Source organism: Gorilla gorilla, chromosome 10 (assembly GCF_029281585.2).
Source record: "Gorilla gorilla gorilla isolate KB3781 chromosome 10, NHGRI_mGorGor1-v2.1_pri, whole genome shotgun sequence".
NCBI lineage: Eukaryota > Metazoa > Chordata > Mammalia > Primates > Hominidae > Gorilla > Gorilla gorilla.
Genome location: NC_073234.2, coordinates 79510976 through 79523774, shown reverse-complemented (window position 1 = coordinate 79523774; position 12799 = coordinate 79510976). Strand labels below are relative to the sequence as shown.

The 12799-nt window shown below is 40.5% G+C and overlaps 1 protein-coding gene across 1 annotated transcript; it reads right to left on the bottom strand.

Moving 5' to 3' along the window:
- Window positions 1-2101: 2101 nt before the first annotated feature.
- KCNJ8 (potassium inwardly rectifying channel subfamily J member 8) lies at window positions 2102-11780 on the bottom strand. Its single transcript, XM_004052858.4, has 3 exons — window positions 11105-11780; window positions 9801-10244; window positions 2102-3176 (listed from the first exon to the last, which is right to left on the bottom strand). Exons 2-3 carry the CDS (start codon window positions 10172-10174, stop codon window positions 2276-2278), a joined length of 1275 nt encoding a protein of 424 aa, XP_004052906.3. The 5' UTR covers window positions 10175-10244; window positions 11105-11780; the 3' UTR covers window positions 2102-2275.
- Between the last annotated feature and the right edge of the window lie 1019 nt (window positions 11781-12799).

Genomic DNA, 12799 nt, shown 5'->3' with positions numbered 1-12799 from the left:
GTGTGGCTGTCTCTAGCTAAATGATGTCCCTGTCTGAGCCACAGCTTGACATAGGGAGCCCCTCATAACCTTTCGTTGACGTGCCCATTATATTGACAGTCATTAGGTCCTTGACACTCAGCGTTTATTTGCAGCTGGAAAGTGGCTGGGGGAACTTCCCGTACTCCATAGCTAGCTTTGCCCCTGGTGCCAGGGAATTCTCTAGACCCTGGACTCAGAAATTTTGCATCTCAGCTCCACTATGTCCTGACATCACCTGCTGCACAGCCTGTGTCACCTCTACAAAGTTGGGCTACTACTGAGCAGCAGGAAGGCACTATCCATGTTCTTATTGCTGGATGGTGTGGCAGCTGCCTCTGGGTCTGCTCAGCTGCCCTGGGGTGGGAAGGCGGGAACCTGCATCTGTTCCAGAACTGCTTTGAGGTCTGATATCCACCTCCGTAGTTGCTGTTGGGTTAAGTTTTATTAAGATAGTCTTCAGCAACCTAGACAGAAATGTTTTAATATTCAAACAATTGGTACAGATGCATGCATATATACAGTATCCTTGCTTGGACTATGAAGGAAGTAGTGGAGTAAAGAGAATTGGTCATATTCTGGATATATTTTGAAGGCAGAGCCGAGAGGTAATTGCTAATGGATGGCATGTAGGGTATGAAAGAGGCAGCAAGAATGACTTCCAGGTCATGACTTGATGCCTGAGTGATTGGAAGAAAGACTGGGAGGAGGGCAGCTTTTGTGAGTGAGAATGAAGCGTTTGGTTTTAGACCTAGTAAGTTTGAAATGCTTGTTCAATCTCCAAGTGGAGCCTCAGGTGCCTGTTTGATCTGTGAGTCTGGAGTTCAGAGGAACAGTTAGAACCCTTTCAGGAATGATTAACTCAATGACCTGATAAACAGTTTCTGTTCACCTGGTTGGAATCATGAGTCTTAAGATAGAACATTTCATAATTACCTATTTCAATGTTCATAAATACAAACCCCCAAATCTGTGTGAAAGATTTCACAATAGCTCAGCTTTCTGATGTTTAGCTATAAAATGTAAGAATAAAACCATATATAGTTTATTAACCTAGTACTTCTCTCTCCTGTCTCATCCCTTCCTTGAAGAAGCAGGCACTAAATATGCTTAAATGAAGCTTTGATAGAAAATCTCACTTTAGCAAATGAGATGATGCTAAATCTATAAATGCCAAGCCTAAATTCAGATACTACTGGGAAGGAAGTATAGTTTTAAGATGGGAGATTGAAGATAAAACAAAAAAGCTTATAGGATTTTTATGGTATGTCAGGCTTAGATTGAAAAACCAAGAGGACATTTTAAAACCTGAAATAAAATCAAAACAAAGCAAAAAAACAAGCTAGTTTTGGAGCAAACAGACTTGAGAGAGAGGAATCTCAGAGTGAGTGTTATCACTTTGACATCTCTTTCACATGGCTCTAAAAACATCTTGAGTTTTCACTTGGGATGATTTTGTGAAAGAGGAATCACAAAACTACAGTGAGTACAAAGAAAATGTTTTAATAAAATATTCAATACAGTATTTCCCTGTGGGGATTCTAGAAGAAGAAGTGAGACGCTGAAGGAAGTGACTGTCACTGTGGGGAACGCAGTCCTAAATGAGACAAGACTTAGCTTTCCTCCAAAGACACCTTGTCCAGCTCTGCCCAACAGGCTGCAATGAGATGGACCAGGAAACCTTCAGGAGTCACCAACAGACAAAGTGAATGAACTGAATCCACTTACAAACAGATCCACTTAAGCAGTTTTTGCCTCAGGCTTCCTACCAAATGCAGTATCATGGAGACAGGAGAAGGCTGATGTACAAAACGCATTAACATGATTTTGTTTTTTCCCCTCCTATTCTATTTGCATTTCCAGAGTGATCATTAGTAACACAGCGATCTGTGGTTTCACCAACTAAGCATTTCAAACAGACTCATTTCTTGACCAAATTTTGTGCTCAAGGCCTGTTACTATTAGTGTAATTCTTGTGTTTCAAATTGAGAGAAACAAGAGCATACCCACCCCTGCACATAACTTAAGTATATCACTGCGAATTCTACACGTATGAAACAAGCGTAAGCCATGAATCCTCCACTTTGTGTGTTACTTTTTATTACTACAGAAAGTGCTGTTGCTTGAATATGAATATCATTTAGTGTAATAAAATGTAGAAGGACACGTTATTGTGTTCCAGCTCTGGTTCAGTCTGGCAGTGCCCGGCATAAACCATCAAAACTTGATAAAAGACTGCCTTGGGGTTATCTTGCTGTCATGATTCCGATGTGTTTTGATTTCCTTCTGGAGTCATAAATTGCACCTTTGGTACCATGAGGGAAGAATTGTTCCTTCGGATAGAATTGTTCCTCCTCATGGAATTGTTTCTTCTCATGGAGTTGCGCTTCCTCAGAGAATTTTGATGAGACAGTTCACTCTTTTGGAGGGTCTGAATAAGGATGGAAGGTTTCTCATCCAGCTCTCGGGCACTGCACCGTGGAGCAGCTACTTTAACAGTGTTGCCAAATTTGGAGTAATCCACAGAATACACTCCTTCTTCCTCAGTCACAATGGACACAAAGCGGTGGCCCCATTGGATCTCCTCAGCGATGTAGGAGGTTCGTGCTTGTGTGGTGATGCCAGTAGTTTCAACCACTCCTTCCAGAATAACTATGACCTCCAAGTCTTGGTTGGCCAGGTCAGTTGCTGAGATGTCATACAGGGGGCTGCGCTTGTCAATCACGTGGCAGATGATCAAAGGGGCCACCAGAAAAATGTTATTGCTCTCGATTGGGTTATCAACAGGAATGTCCAGTTGGTGAATAGGAACCACCTCCCCTTCAGGTGTAGTTGTTTTCTTGACCACCTGGATGCGCACGGAGGCACTAATGATCATGCTTTTCCTCAGGTCACCCACTCGGAACATGAAGCACAGCTTGCCATTTCGGACGGCAATCACAGCATGGCGGCTGAAAATCAAAGTTTCTGCCCTTCTGTGAGCCTGAGCTGTTTTCATGAAAATGCAGCCTAACATGACTGCATTGATGATCAAACCCACAATATTCTGGAGAATCAAAACCGTGATGGCCAAAGGGCATTCCTCTGTCATCATCCTCCCTCCAAACCCAATGGTAACTTGAACTTCAATGGAGAAGAGAAAAGCAGAAGTGAAAGACCTGTGAGGAATGATATCAGAAAAGAACACCATCAGGTCACATTTTGAATAATGAAATATGCCAAGCTGAGCTTTTCATTTTCTTCCGCCAAAGACTATTAAATGCTTGCAGAAAGACTAGCCAACTTAAACTTGTAAAATGCCTAATTCTAAACTGTGTTTAGAATAGTCTCTCTCTCTCTTGCATGCATCTACCTCCAGACTTCTGGAGATTAACATTCTATTAATTAAGTTCCTTTAAGCTAAGGCCTAATTCTATTAACATTCTATTAATGTTTCATAGGTCACATAGTGATAGGCCTAATTGTGTAAAAGATTAATATATTTTCATATATATGCATATTTTACCTTGCGAAATAACTTCACTTTCACAAAGGCACAGTTTACTTTGTAAAACTTTCTACCAGGTAGATGTTTATTATTTATTGCGTATCTATGTTTAGGAGACTTAAGTCATATGGAAGGTACTGATTACTGAATGAATTTATTATTTATAATCTTTAAAATCATATTCATTAGCTAATACTTATTTTGTGTCTCATATAGAAATAGCACAGTGCTAAAAAAAACTAGTATAAAACACATTATTCCAAACAACTAGTATTTTCAATAGAAGGGAATGGTTTTCCATTTGGAAAGAAAAGTGTCTTATTGATGATCTAATTTTGTTAAGTCAGGGGTCTCCAACCCCACCCCCCCCAGGCCAGGGACCAGTGCTGGTCCATGGCTTGTCAGGAACCAGGCCACACAGCAGGAGGTGAGTAGTGGGTAAGCCAGCATTACCGCCAGAGGTCTGCCTCCAGTCAGGTTAGTGGAGGCACTGGATTCTCATAGTATAGCGAACCTTATTGTGAATTGCACATGTGGGAGATATAGGTTATCCCTCCTTATGAGAATCTAATGCCTCATGATCTGAAGTGGGACAGTTTTATCCCCACACCATCCCCATCCCCCACCTCCATCAGTGGAAAAACTGCCTTCTGCAAAACCAGTCCCTGGCTCCAAAAAGGTTGGGGAGCACTACTCTAGGTGTTCTGGAGAATACTGAAATGATTAAAGGGAGAACTAGGGGCAGAAACTAGTAAATGACTGTGTCAAGATCACATACAGATATGCCTTATTTTATTACTCTGCTGTAATGTATTTTGCAGATACCGCATTTTTATAAATTGAAGGCCTGTGGCAAACTTCAGCCAGCCAGTCTATTAGCACAATTTTTTCAAAAGCATGTTCTCACTTTGTGTCTGTGCGTCACATTTTGGTAATTCTCACAAGATTTCAAACTTTTTCATTATTATTACATCAGTTACCATGATGTGTGATTAGTGATATTTGATGTCATTATTGTAATTGTTTAGGGCAGCAGTCCCCAGCCTTTTTGGCAACAGGGACTGGTTTTGTAGAAGACAATACTGGGGGGTGTGTGGGGGGGAAAATGGTTTCGAGATGAAACTGTTCCACCTCAGATCATCAGGAATTAGATTCTTACAAGGAGCCCGCAGCCTAGATCCCTCACCTTCGCAGTTCACCGTAGGGTTCACACTCCTATTAGAATCTAATGCCCCCACTGATGTGACAGGAGGCAGAGCTCAGGAGGTAATGTTTGCTCCCCCACTGCTCACCTCCTGCTATGTGACCTGGTTTCTAACAGGCCACAGACTAGTACTGGTCTGCAGCCCAAGGATTGGGAACCCCTAGTTTGGGGCACCATGAGCCATGCCCATATAAGATGGCAAACAATCGATAAATGTGTGTGTTCTGAGTCCTCCACTGACCAGCTGTTCCCTTGTTTCTTCCCTTTTCATCAGGATTTCCTATTCCCTGAGACACAGCACTATTGAAATTAGGTCAGTTAATAGCCCTACAAAGAACACTAAGTGTTCGAGTAAAGGAAATATTCGCTGTCTGTCACTTTAAATCAAAAGCAAAAATGATTAAGCTGGTGAGGAAGGCAAGTCAAAAGCCACGATAGGCCAAAGTTTAGGCCTGTTGTGCCAAACAGCCAGGTTGTGAACAGTGGAAAGAAAAAGTTTTGAAAAAAATTCAAAGTGCTACTCCAGTGAAGACACAAATGATAAGACAGCAAAATAGCCTCATTGCTGAGATGCAGAAAATTTGAGTGGTCTGGATAAAAGACCAACTAGGTCACAACATTCCCCTAAGCCAAAGCCTGAATTAGAGCAAGGCCCTAACTCTCTTCAATTCTATGAAGGATGAGAGGTGAGGAAGCTGCAAAAGAAAAGTTTAAAGCTAGAAGAGATTGGTTCAGGAGGCTTAAGAAAAGAAGCCACCTTCAAAACAGAAAAGTGCTAGGTGAAGCACCAAGTACTGATGGAGGAGCTGCAGCAAGTTATCCAAAAGATCCAGCTAAGAAAATTAGTAAAGGTGGCTGCACTAAACAACAGATTTTCAGTGTTGAAAATGAAACAGCCTTCTATTGGAAGAAGATGTTACCCAGGACTTTCATAGCTAGATAGAAGTCAATGCCTGGCTTCAAAGCATCAAAGTTCAGGCTAACTCTTGTTAGGAACTAATGCAGCTGGTAACATCAAGTTGAAGCCAATGGTCATTGATCACTCTGAAAATCCTAGAGCCCCAAAGTATTATGCTAAATTGACTCTGCCTATGCTCTATAAGTAGAACTATAAAGGCTAGAGGACAGCATATCTGTCTGCAGCATGATTTATTAAATATTTGAAGCCCACTGCTGAGACTTACTGCTCAGAAAAAAAGATTCCTCCAAAATATTACTGCCCATTGACAATGCTCCTAGTCACTCAAGTGCTCTGATGGAGATGTAGAAGGAGTTGATTGCTGTTTTTATGCTTATTAACACAACATCCATTCTACAGCCATGAGTCAGGGAGTAATTTCGACTTTCAAGGCCTATTACTTAAGAAATTTACATTTCATAAGGCTATTGCTGACATAGATAGTGAGTCCTGTGATGGAGCTGGGCAAAGTAAATTTAAAACCATCTGGAAAGGATTCACCATTCTAGATGCCATTAAGAACATTTGTGATTCATGGGAGGAGGTCAGAATATTAACATTAACAGGAGTTGGGAAGAAGTTCATTCTAATTCTCATGAATGAGTTTGAGGGGTTCAATACTTCAGTGGAGGGAGTCACTGTACATGTGGTAGAAATAGCAAGAGAATTAGAATTACAAGGGCATTCTGAAGGTGTGACTGAATTGCTGCAATCTCATGATAAAACTTGGATGAATGAGGAGTTGCTTCTTCTGGACAAGCAACGAAAGTGGTTTCTTGAGATGGAATCTACTCTTGGTGAAGATGCTGTGAACACTGTTGAAATGACAACAAAGAATTCAGAAGATTACATAAATTTAGTTGATAAAGCAGTGGCAGGTTTTGAGAAGATTAACTCCAGTTTTGAAAGAAGTTCTACTGTGGGTAAAATGCTATCAAACAGCATCACACATTACAGATAAATCTTTTGTGAAAAGAAAAGTCAATTGATGCAGCAAACTCTTCATTGTCATATTTTAAGAAGTTGCCACAGCCACCCCAACCTTGAGCAACCACTACCCAGATCAATCAGCAGCCATCAGTATCGAGGCTAGCCCCTCCACCAGCAAAAAGACCACATCTTGCAGAAGGCTCAGATGATCATTAGCATTTTTTAGCATTAAAATATTTTTTGAATTGAGATGTGTACATTTTTCAGCCATAATGGTATTACACACTTACTAGATTACAATATAATATAAATGTTTTATATGCACTGGGAAACAAAAGGTTTGTGTAACTGTCTTTATTTTGATATTTGCTTTATTGCAATGGTCTGGAACCAAAACTGCAATATCTCTAAGGTATACCTGTAATTAATATTATACTAACTTGAATTTTCTCACTTTGGCCTAATCCTGTGAAAGAAGCAGAGGGAAGGAACCAAGAAGTTGTAGGATTTTCTTGGGAAGCTTTTTCAAATTGCACATCTACTCCCTATCTTAGTGAATAGACATTGATTTGGTCGGCTGAGGTTGGATCTGGGTAAGATGCTTTTGAAAAGTTCTCAGGGGATTCTGATTTACTCCCATATGGGAAGCACCACATTTGTTACTATCAATTTATAACACTTAATTTCACAACGAGTACTGCTGTGGCTTCTTCATGGAAACAATATTAGTTCTATCTTTGCCCCCAACCCCAATTTCAAACTTCTCTAACTTTATAGAAGACAAGCCTACACATTAGCAATCTCTCAAAGTATTACCTATTTATTAATGCTACAGACAGCAGGTGAGAAAAATGTTTAAACATTTGAGTACTTGGCATATACAGTGCACTTTGGTAGAAAATTATGAGGGATAAGCAAGAATACATGGATCATTCTTTTGATTAGCTTTTAAGTGAAGTGCGAAAGTTGCCTTTCTCTTTTGTTGCTAAAATGATTCATGGAAAACTACAGTAATTGCCTATTGCACTAACTACCCACAAAAAGATATCTGGTATAGCCCCAAAACATGGCAAGAATAAAAATGGACCCCAGAGAAGGGGTATGGATACAACACTGATTTCTGATAATGTATCCATACCTCAGAGAGCAGTCTAATGATAAATATCCCAAATAGTTTGTTTTAATGGTTTAAGAGACTATTCATGAGCCACATTTTGTATATTGTTTATGAATTCTAAATATTACATATGGTACAAGACCCAGCTTTTTACTGACACTTGCTATGCTAAACAATCTCAAGAGATGAAAGTGTTTAGCTGTTTCTTTGTTCTGTTACAGAAAGAGGTAGGCTGGATAATATCGAGAAAGAGGAAATATATTGGTCTATTTTTTGACTCATATTAAATGGAGTCAAAGAGACTCCTTGCAGGAGAAAATACATGGAGGAGAAAATGAGTCACCCTAAAAGAAGAATGGTCAAACATTATTTGGAAATACTGGTGAATATTCAATGAAAAATGTTGTTTCCAATTTTAGTGATATGGTTGGACATTGAATTCACAAAGGGAAAAATGCAAAGAATTAGAATTATTATTAGTCACCTTTTACATTCTCATTGGGAGAGAATGAAGATTTTTAAGGTTTGCTGTTACCATTTCTTTTTTCTCTTTTTATCAGTATCATATAATTTAGATTAAAAATTTATTTTGATATGAAAATGATTCACCAATTATCAGTGCCAGTAAGTTTCTTAAAGATATATATTATAGATAATGATATTTGATCTTAGAGTATCTATTGAACGTTTTAACGGATATTTTAAGTATTGTGTTTTCTTTATATCTGGTATGCTGATGATCTATGTTTTCCAGCTGCATTTTCTTTGAGACAACAGTTTGTGAGAAGTTTGAAAAAAGAAAATAATATCTAATCAATATTAAAAGCAATAGATCAATTCAGTACAGTTTTTGCTGCTCAGAATTTGAGCTGAAATCTGTGGTGTGTGATCTCTGCGCACTAATGCTGCCTTCCTCCTTGAAAGGCTGGCATTGTAGTTACTTAGCAAATGGAAGGGTGGACAAGTTCACAGTCTGGGGTCCACTTTCTGCAGTGATATGCTAGCTTAATAAGGTTTCAGGGTCTCTAGAGGTCCCATTCTTTACAGTTTCCTGGTATCATAATGCTTTTTCAAGTTTCTTTGCTTTGTGAATTATGTGAATTTAAAATGTTCTTTTAAAAATGTTTTGGAAAATTTTCCAGTATTATTACTACTCTTTTGCTTCACAGTGAACATCTTGGTAATTGATATAATTTATCTCTTTCCACCTCCCCCCGAAAAAAACAAAGAAACAAATCACCTCAACTAAATGTTCTTAAACCATGTGAAAGCAAGAGAGGTGAATCACTGAAATCAAATTCAATTTACCTATCTTTGAGATACTTATGATATGAGAAAGAAGCCAAAGTTAGGTAATCTAAGAACTATCTTGTCCCTATTCTATTTAAACTTTGAAAGAAGAGTACAAAATTAAATTGCTTCTATATAACCCCTTCCATAAAATTTTGGACTAATTGTCATTAAAAATTAGCAATTTCTAGTTCTGAATCTTAGCATAACTTTTAATTTCTGAATCCAGTGCAAGCAATCAGCTATGTTATGATAATCTCGATAAAGAAGGGATGATATTTATTTCATTTTTTAGTAGATTTTTAATCTAGGACACTCTCCCCCTAGGGCCTTCCCATTTTTTTCTTATTATTTCTGAAAATGTCATGGGTTAGAAGAGTCATAGAAAAATGTCCACTAGCACAATATTTTTTGTTGATCAGAGATATTTACCTGTGGGCACTGAAACTATGGACAACAGCTTTTTCATACTGAACTCAATGTGTGCGCTTTTGGAGTAAAGCACTCTGTGTAATCCTTTGAATTACAATTTTTTTTTGATAACTGGTATAACATTTTCAAGGCTAGTCCAAAGGACTGAAGCTCAGGTTTTCAGAGACTCTTCTCCATAAAGCTGCATTTAAAAAATACTTACTGTGTTAGGTGTTGTTCTTTATTGTGCTTTTTTGTTTCTGAAGATTCTAAAACAAACCCTTTATTTCACTTTCAATTAAATAACAGAACGATAAGAGAAAGGGCATTTTGACATTTTTTCTCTACTGTTTTCAACCCCTGCCTCATCCCACTACATTCTTACCTGACATTAGTCACACACACAGTGGACTCCAAACCACTTTTCTCCATTCCACTTTTCTCCATGTAAGCATAGATGTCCCCATGGGCAAAGGCCACCAGCCACCACATGATAGCGAACAGCAGCCAGCTGCAGAGGAAGGACATGGTAAAGATGACCAGCGTGTGGCGCCATTTCAGGTCCACCAAGGTGGTGAAGATGTCCTGTAGAAAGCGTCCTTGCTCACGGATGTTCTTATGCGCCAGGTTGCAGGCCCCGCTCTTGGCGATGAAGCGGGCTTTGGGGAGGCGGTCTCGGATGCGCGGCTTGCGCAGGTTCTCTGCGGCGATGCGCGCCAGCACATACTCCTCCGGGATGATACTCTTTCTGGCCAACATCGTCCTGTCACCATAGCCAGCTTAGCCACCTCCCTCTCACCTGCCTCTCCGTCCCTGGACACCCGTCCTCCTGCACGAGGGAAACATTCATTAAAAACTTAAAAACCCACCCTATCCTCACCTCTTGGGTCCTTGTATTCAAGGATATGTCTGTACATGTGCGAGGTGACATGCAAAACCAGAAATGTGATTTTTACTAACCCAGACATGAATCTAGCTTGTGCTTGAGTTCTGGGATCTCAGAAAAATTACTTGGTTTTAATAAAAAGAACTGTTTCAATTTTTCTTATTCTGAGTACATATGGACATAGCCTTAGTTAAACAAAACCAGGAGCCTTCCGGTAAACAGCAGGCTCAAAGATAATTCTCTGCGATTAACCGCGTCTGTAAATTAGTGCAAGGCTACAGCACGTGGCGTCAGTCATGAAGATTAAGACCAGTTGGGTGCACGATCTACTTATTAAAGTACTTAGATGATGTAGCAATATTAAAAGTAAAGAGAGAAAATTCTTCCTCCGTTATTTTTAGAAGTAAGCAAAGGCCATGACTCCTTGCGCAGTCTAAATAACGTGTAATCTGACAAAATTATAATAAGTGGTGTGCTATAGAATTTATAAGTTATAAGAATTATTTTAAATGCGAAAGAAGTATGAGTTGCATCTAAAAAGAGTTAAAAAGGTTCCTGTGGAAATCATAATATTATAAATTGAAAACTTTTTTTCTTTTTTTTTTTTTTTTACAACGAAGGAAATACAAGGTGCGGGGAGCGGGGGGGAACCCAAGACAACAGCCTGCGGGTTGCAGTAGGGAGTGTGCCCCGAAAAGTCCATCCATCACTGCAAGCCTCTGCGGTGTTTTGCATTTTAAATCATTTACGGGAACACGGACAGCCTCCCCCCTCCCCTCCCCCGGAGCAGCTTTGAAACTTACAGACTCCGGGTAGCGGGCGCGGCGGCTGGACCTCTTTGCACACGCCGGCGGGCCGCGGGCAGGTCCCTCGCTCTCCCATGCTGGCGCGCGGGACCAGGGGCCGCCCAGGCCGGAGGTACAAATTGGGGGCTGCGTGTCCTAAGGAGAAGAGTTAAAATAATAAAAGGTGCAACTGAATCTAAACGCAGGGAGGGCTAGAGGAAGGGGGATGGGTGTAGATCTTCCCCTCCCCCTGCTCAGCTCAACTCCCTTGGCCACTTCAGTGGAAGGAGGAGGGACTGGGGGGGCGGGGTGGGGGGGCGATGCTCCACAAATCAGCCTCCCAGTTAGGGCTTTGACGCACGCCAGACCTCGGAAGCCGACGTTGTCGCGGAGTAGGGGGCGGGCGGGGAGGGGGCGAGCGCAAGTCCCCGGGAGGTAGGGAGCAGGCCAGAGGGAGGGACGACCCGGGGGAGGGCGGGACCTGCAGAGCCAGCTCCTTTCCAGTAGCCGCGACCCCCTGCCGCCAGCGTGACACACAAGTCTTTAAAAGGCTCTCTGCTCAGGGGAGAGAACTTTCTGAGTCCAAGTTCACTGACGTAAGGAGATTTAATTTTAATTTTATTTTGTAATCTAGGTAGATAACTGGGCTACTTCGTGATAACTGGGCTACTTCGGACTGAATAAAAGCTGAGAGGTCAGAAAATATTCTTCCAAAGCGTTCAAGCTGTGGGCACACACAATTTTTTACATTAAATTTCCACCTGCTAGGAGAGATACAGGTGGAAGATGTTCTGAAACCCACTATAGTAAAGTATTTCTTCACCAGCCAAAGCTAGTTCTCAGGGAATTAAACACACACACACCTCAAAACAGCGACTGCCCCCCACCACCCCCGGCCCCTTAAGGAAAAGAAAGAAAAAAAGAAACCACTGACTGGCTCCCAATGAAGAAATTTTACCCCAAACAGGGACGGCCGTTAACACTTCAGCGCTGATAAGGCCAGGTCATTCGGTCCTCAGTAATTGGTTGCTTTCTGAAATGTTGCAGCTTCTTCCTCTGTCTAGATGGGTCTGAATGATAAAACAGCATTTGCGCACAAAAAAGGTTATACAATAAACATCTATAGCTTTTTGAAAAGGAGCCAGCGAAGACAAATGTGCTTTTTCCCACAGGTCAAGCCTCCTGATTTTGGCACTTGCGTTAATGGAAACTTTAATTCTTGGAAGTTCCACGTATTTTCCAAGACTCGGGCCGAAAGTGTATGGAGCATAAACAATGTATTCATTTAATTAGCCAAAGACCTAAAATTAGTCTTTAATGAAGGCAAATTAAGAACTTTTTTTTTCTCCTTGTGGTTAGATCTCCTTAACCCCTGTAAGCCCAGGATCCTAGTTTGTTAGTGGTAGTCCTCCTTTCTACTGTCATTAATTTTTGCGGTAATTTATGTAGTATAATAGTTTTACAAGTGTATGAAGAATCAGTTTGTATAGTCAATTCCCGCCATTGTTCTATTTTACCTTTGACTTTGTACACATTATTATTCATTATTTTAGCCTGGGGAACATTTACTGAACACCTTTGTAAGCTTTTTTTAGGTTTATGTGTCTAGAGATATATAAATATATGTCATAGTTGTTGCTTTTAAGAGGCAGTTGTAGTAAGAGAGAGATTCTCTAATACAAGCAGGGCTGTGATTAGAATAGGAAAGGAAAT

Bases quoted from the DNA above. Each gene is read 5' to 3' on its own strand.
- KCNJ8 (XM_004052858.4), bottom strand. From the start codon at position 10,174: ATGTTGGCCAGAAAGAGTATCATCCCGGAGGAGTATGTGCTGGCGCGC. The intron at 3,177-9,800 runs GTAAGAATGTAG...CATTCCTCACAG, and splicing joins GTGTGTGTGACTAATGTCAG to GTCTTTCACTTCTGCTTTTC.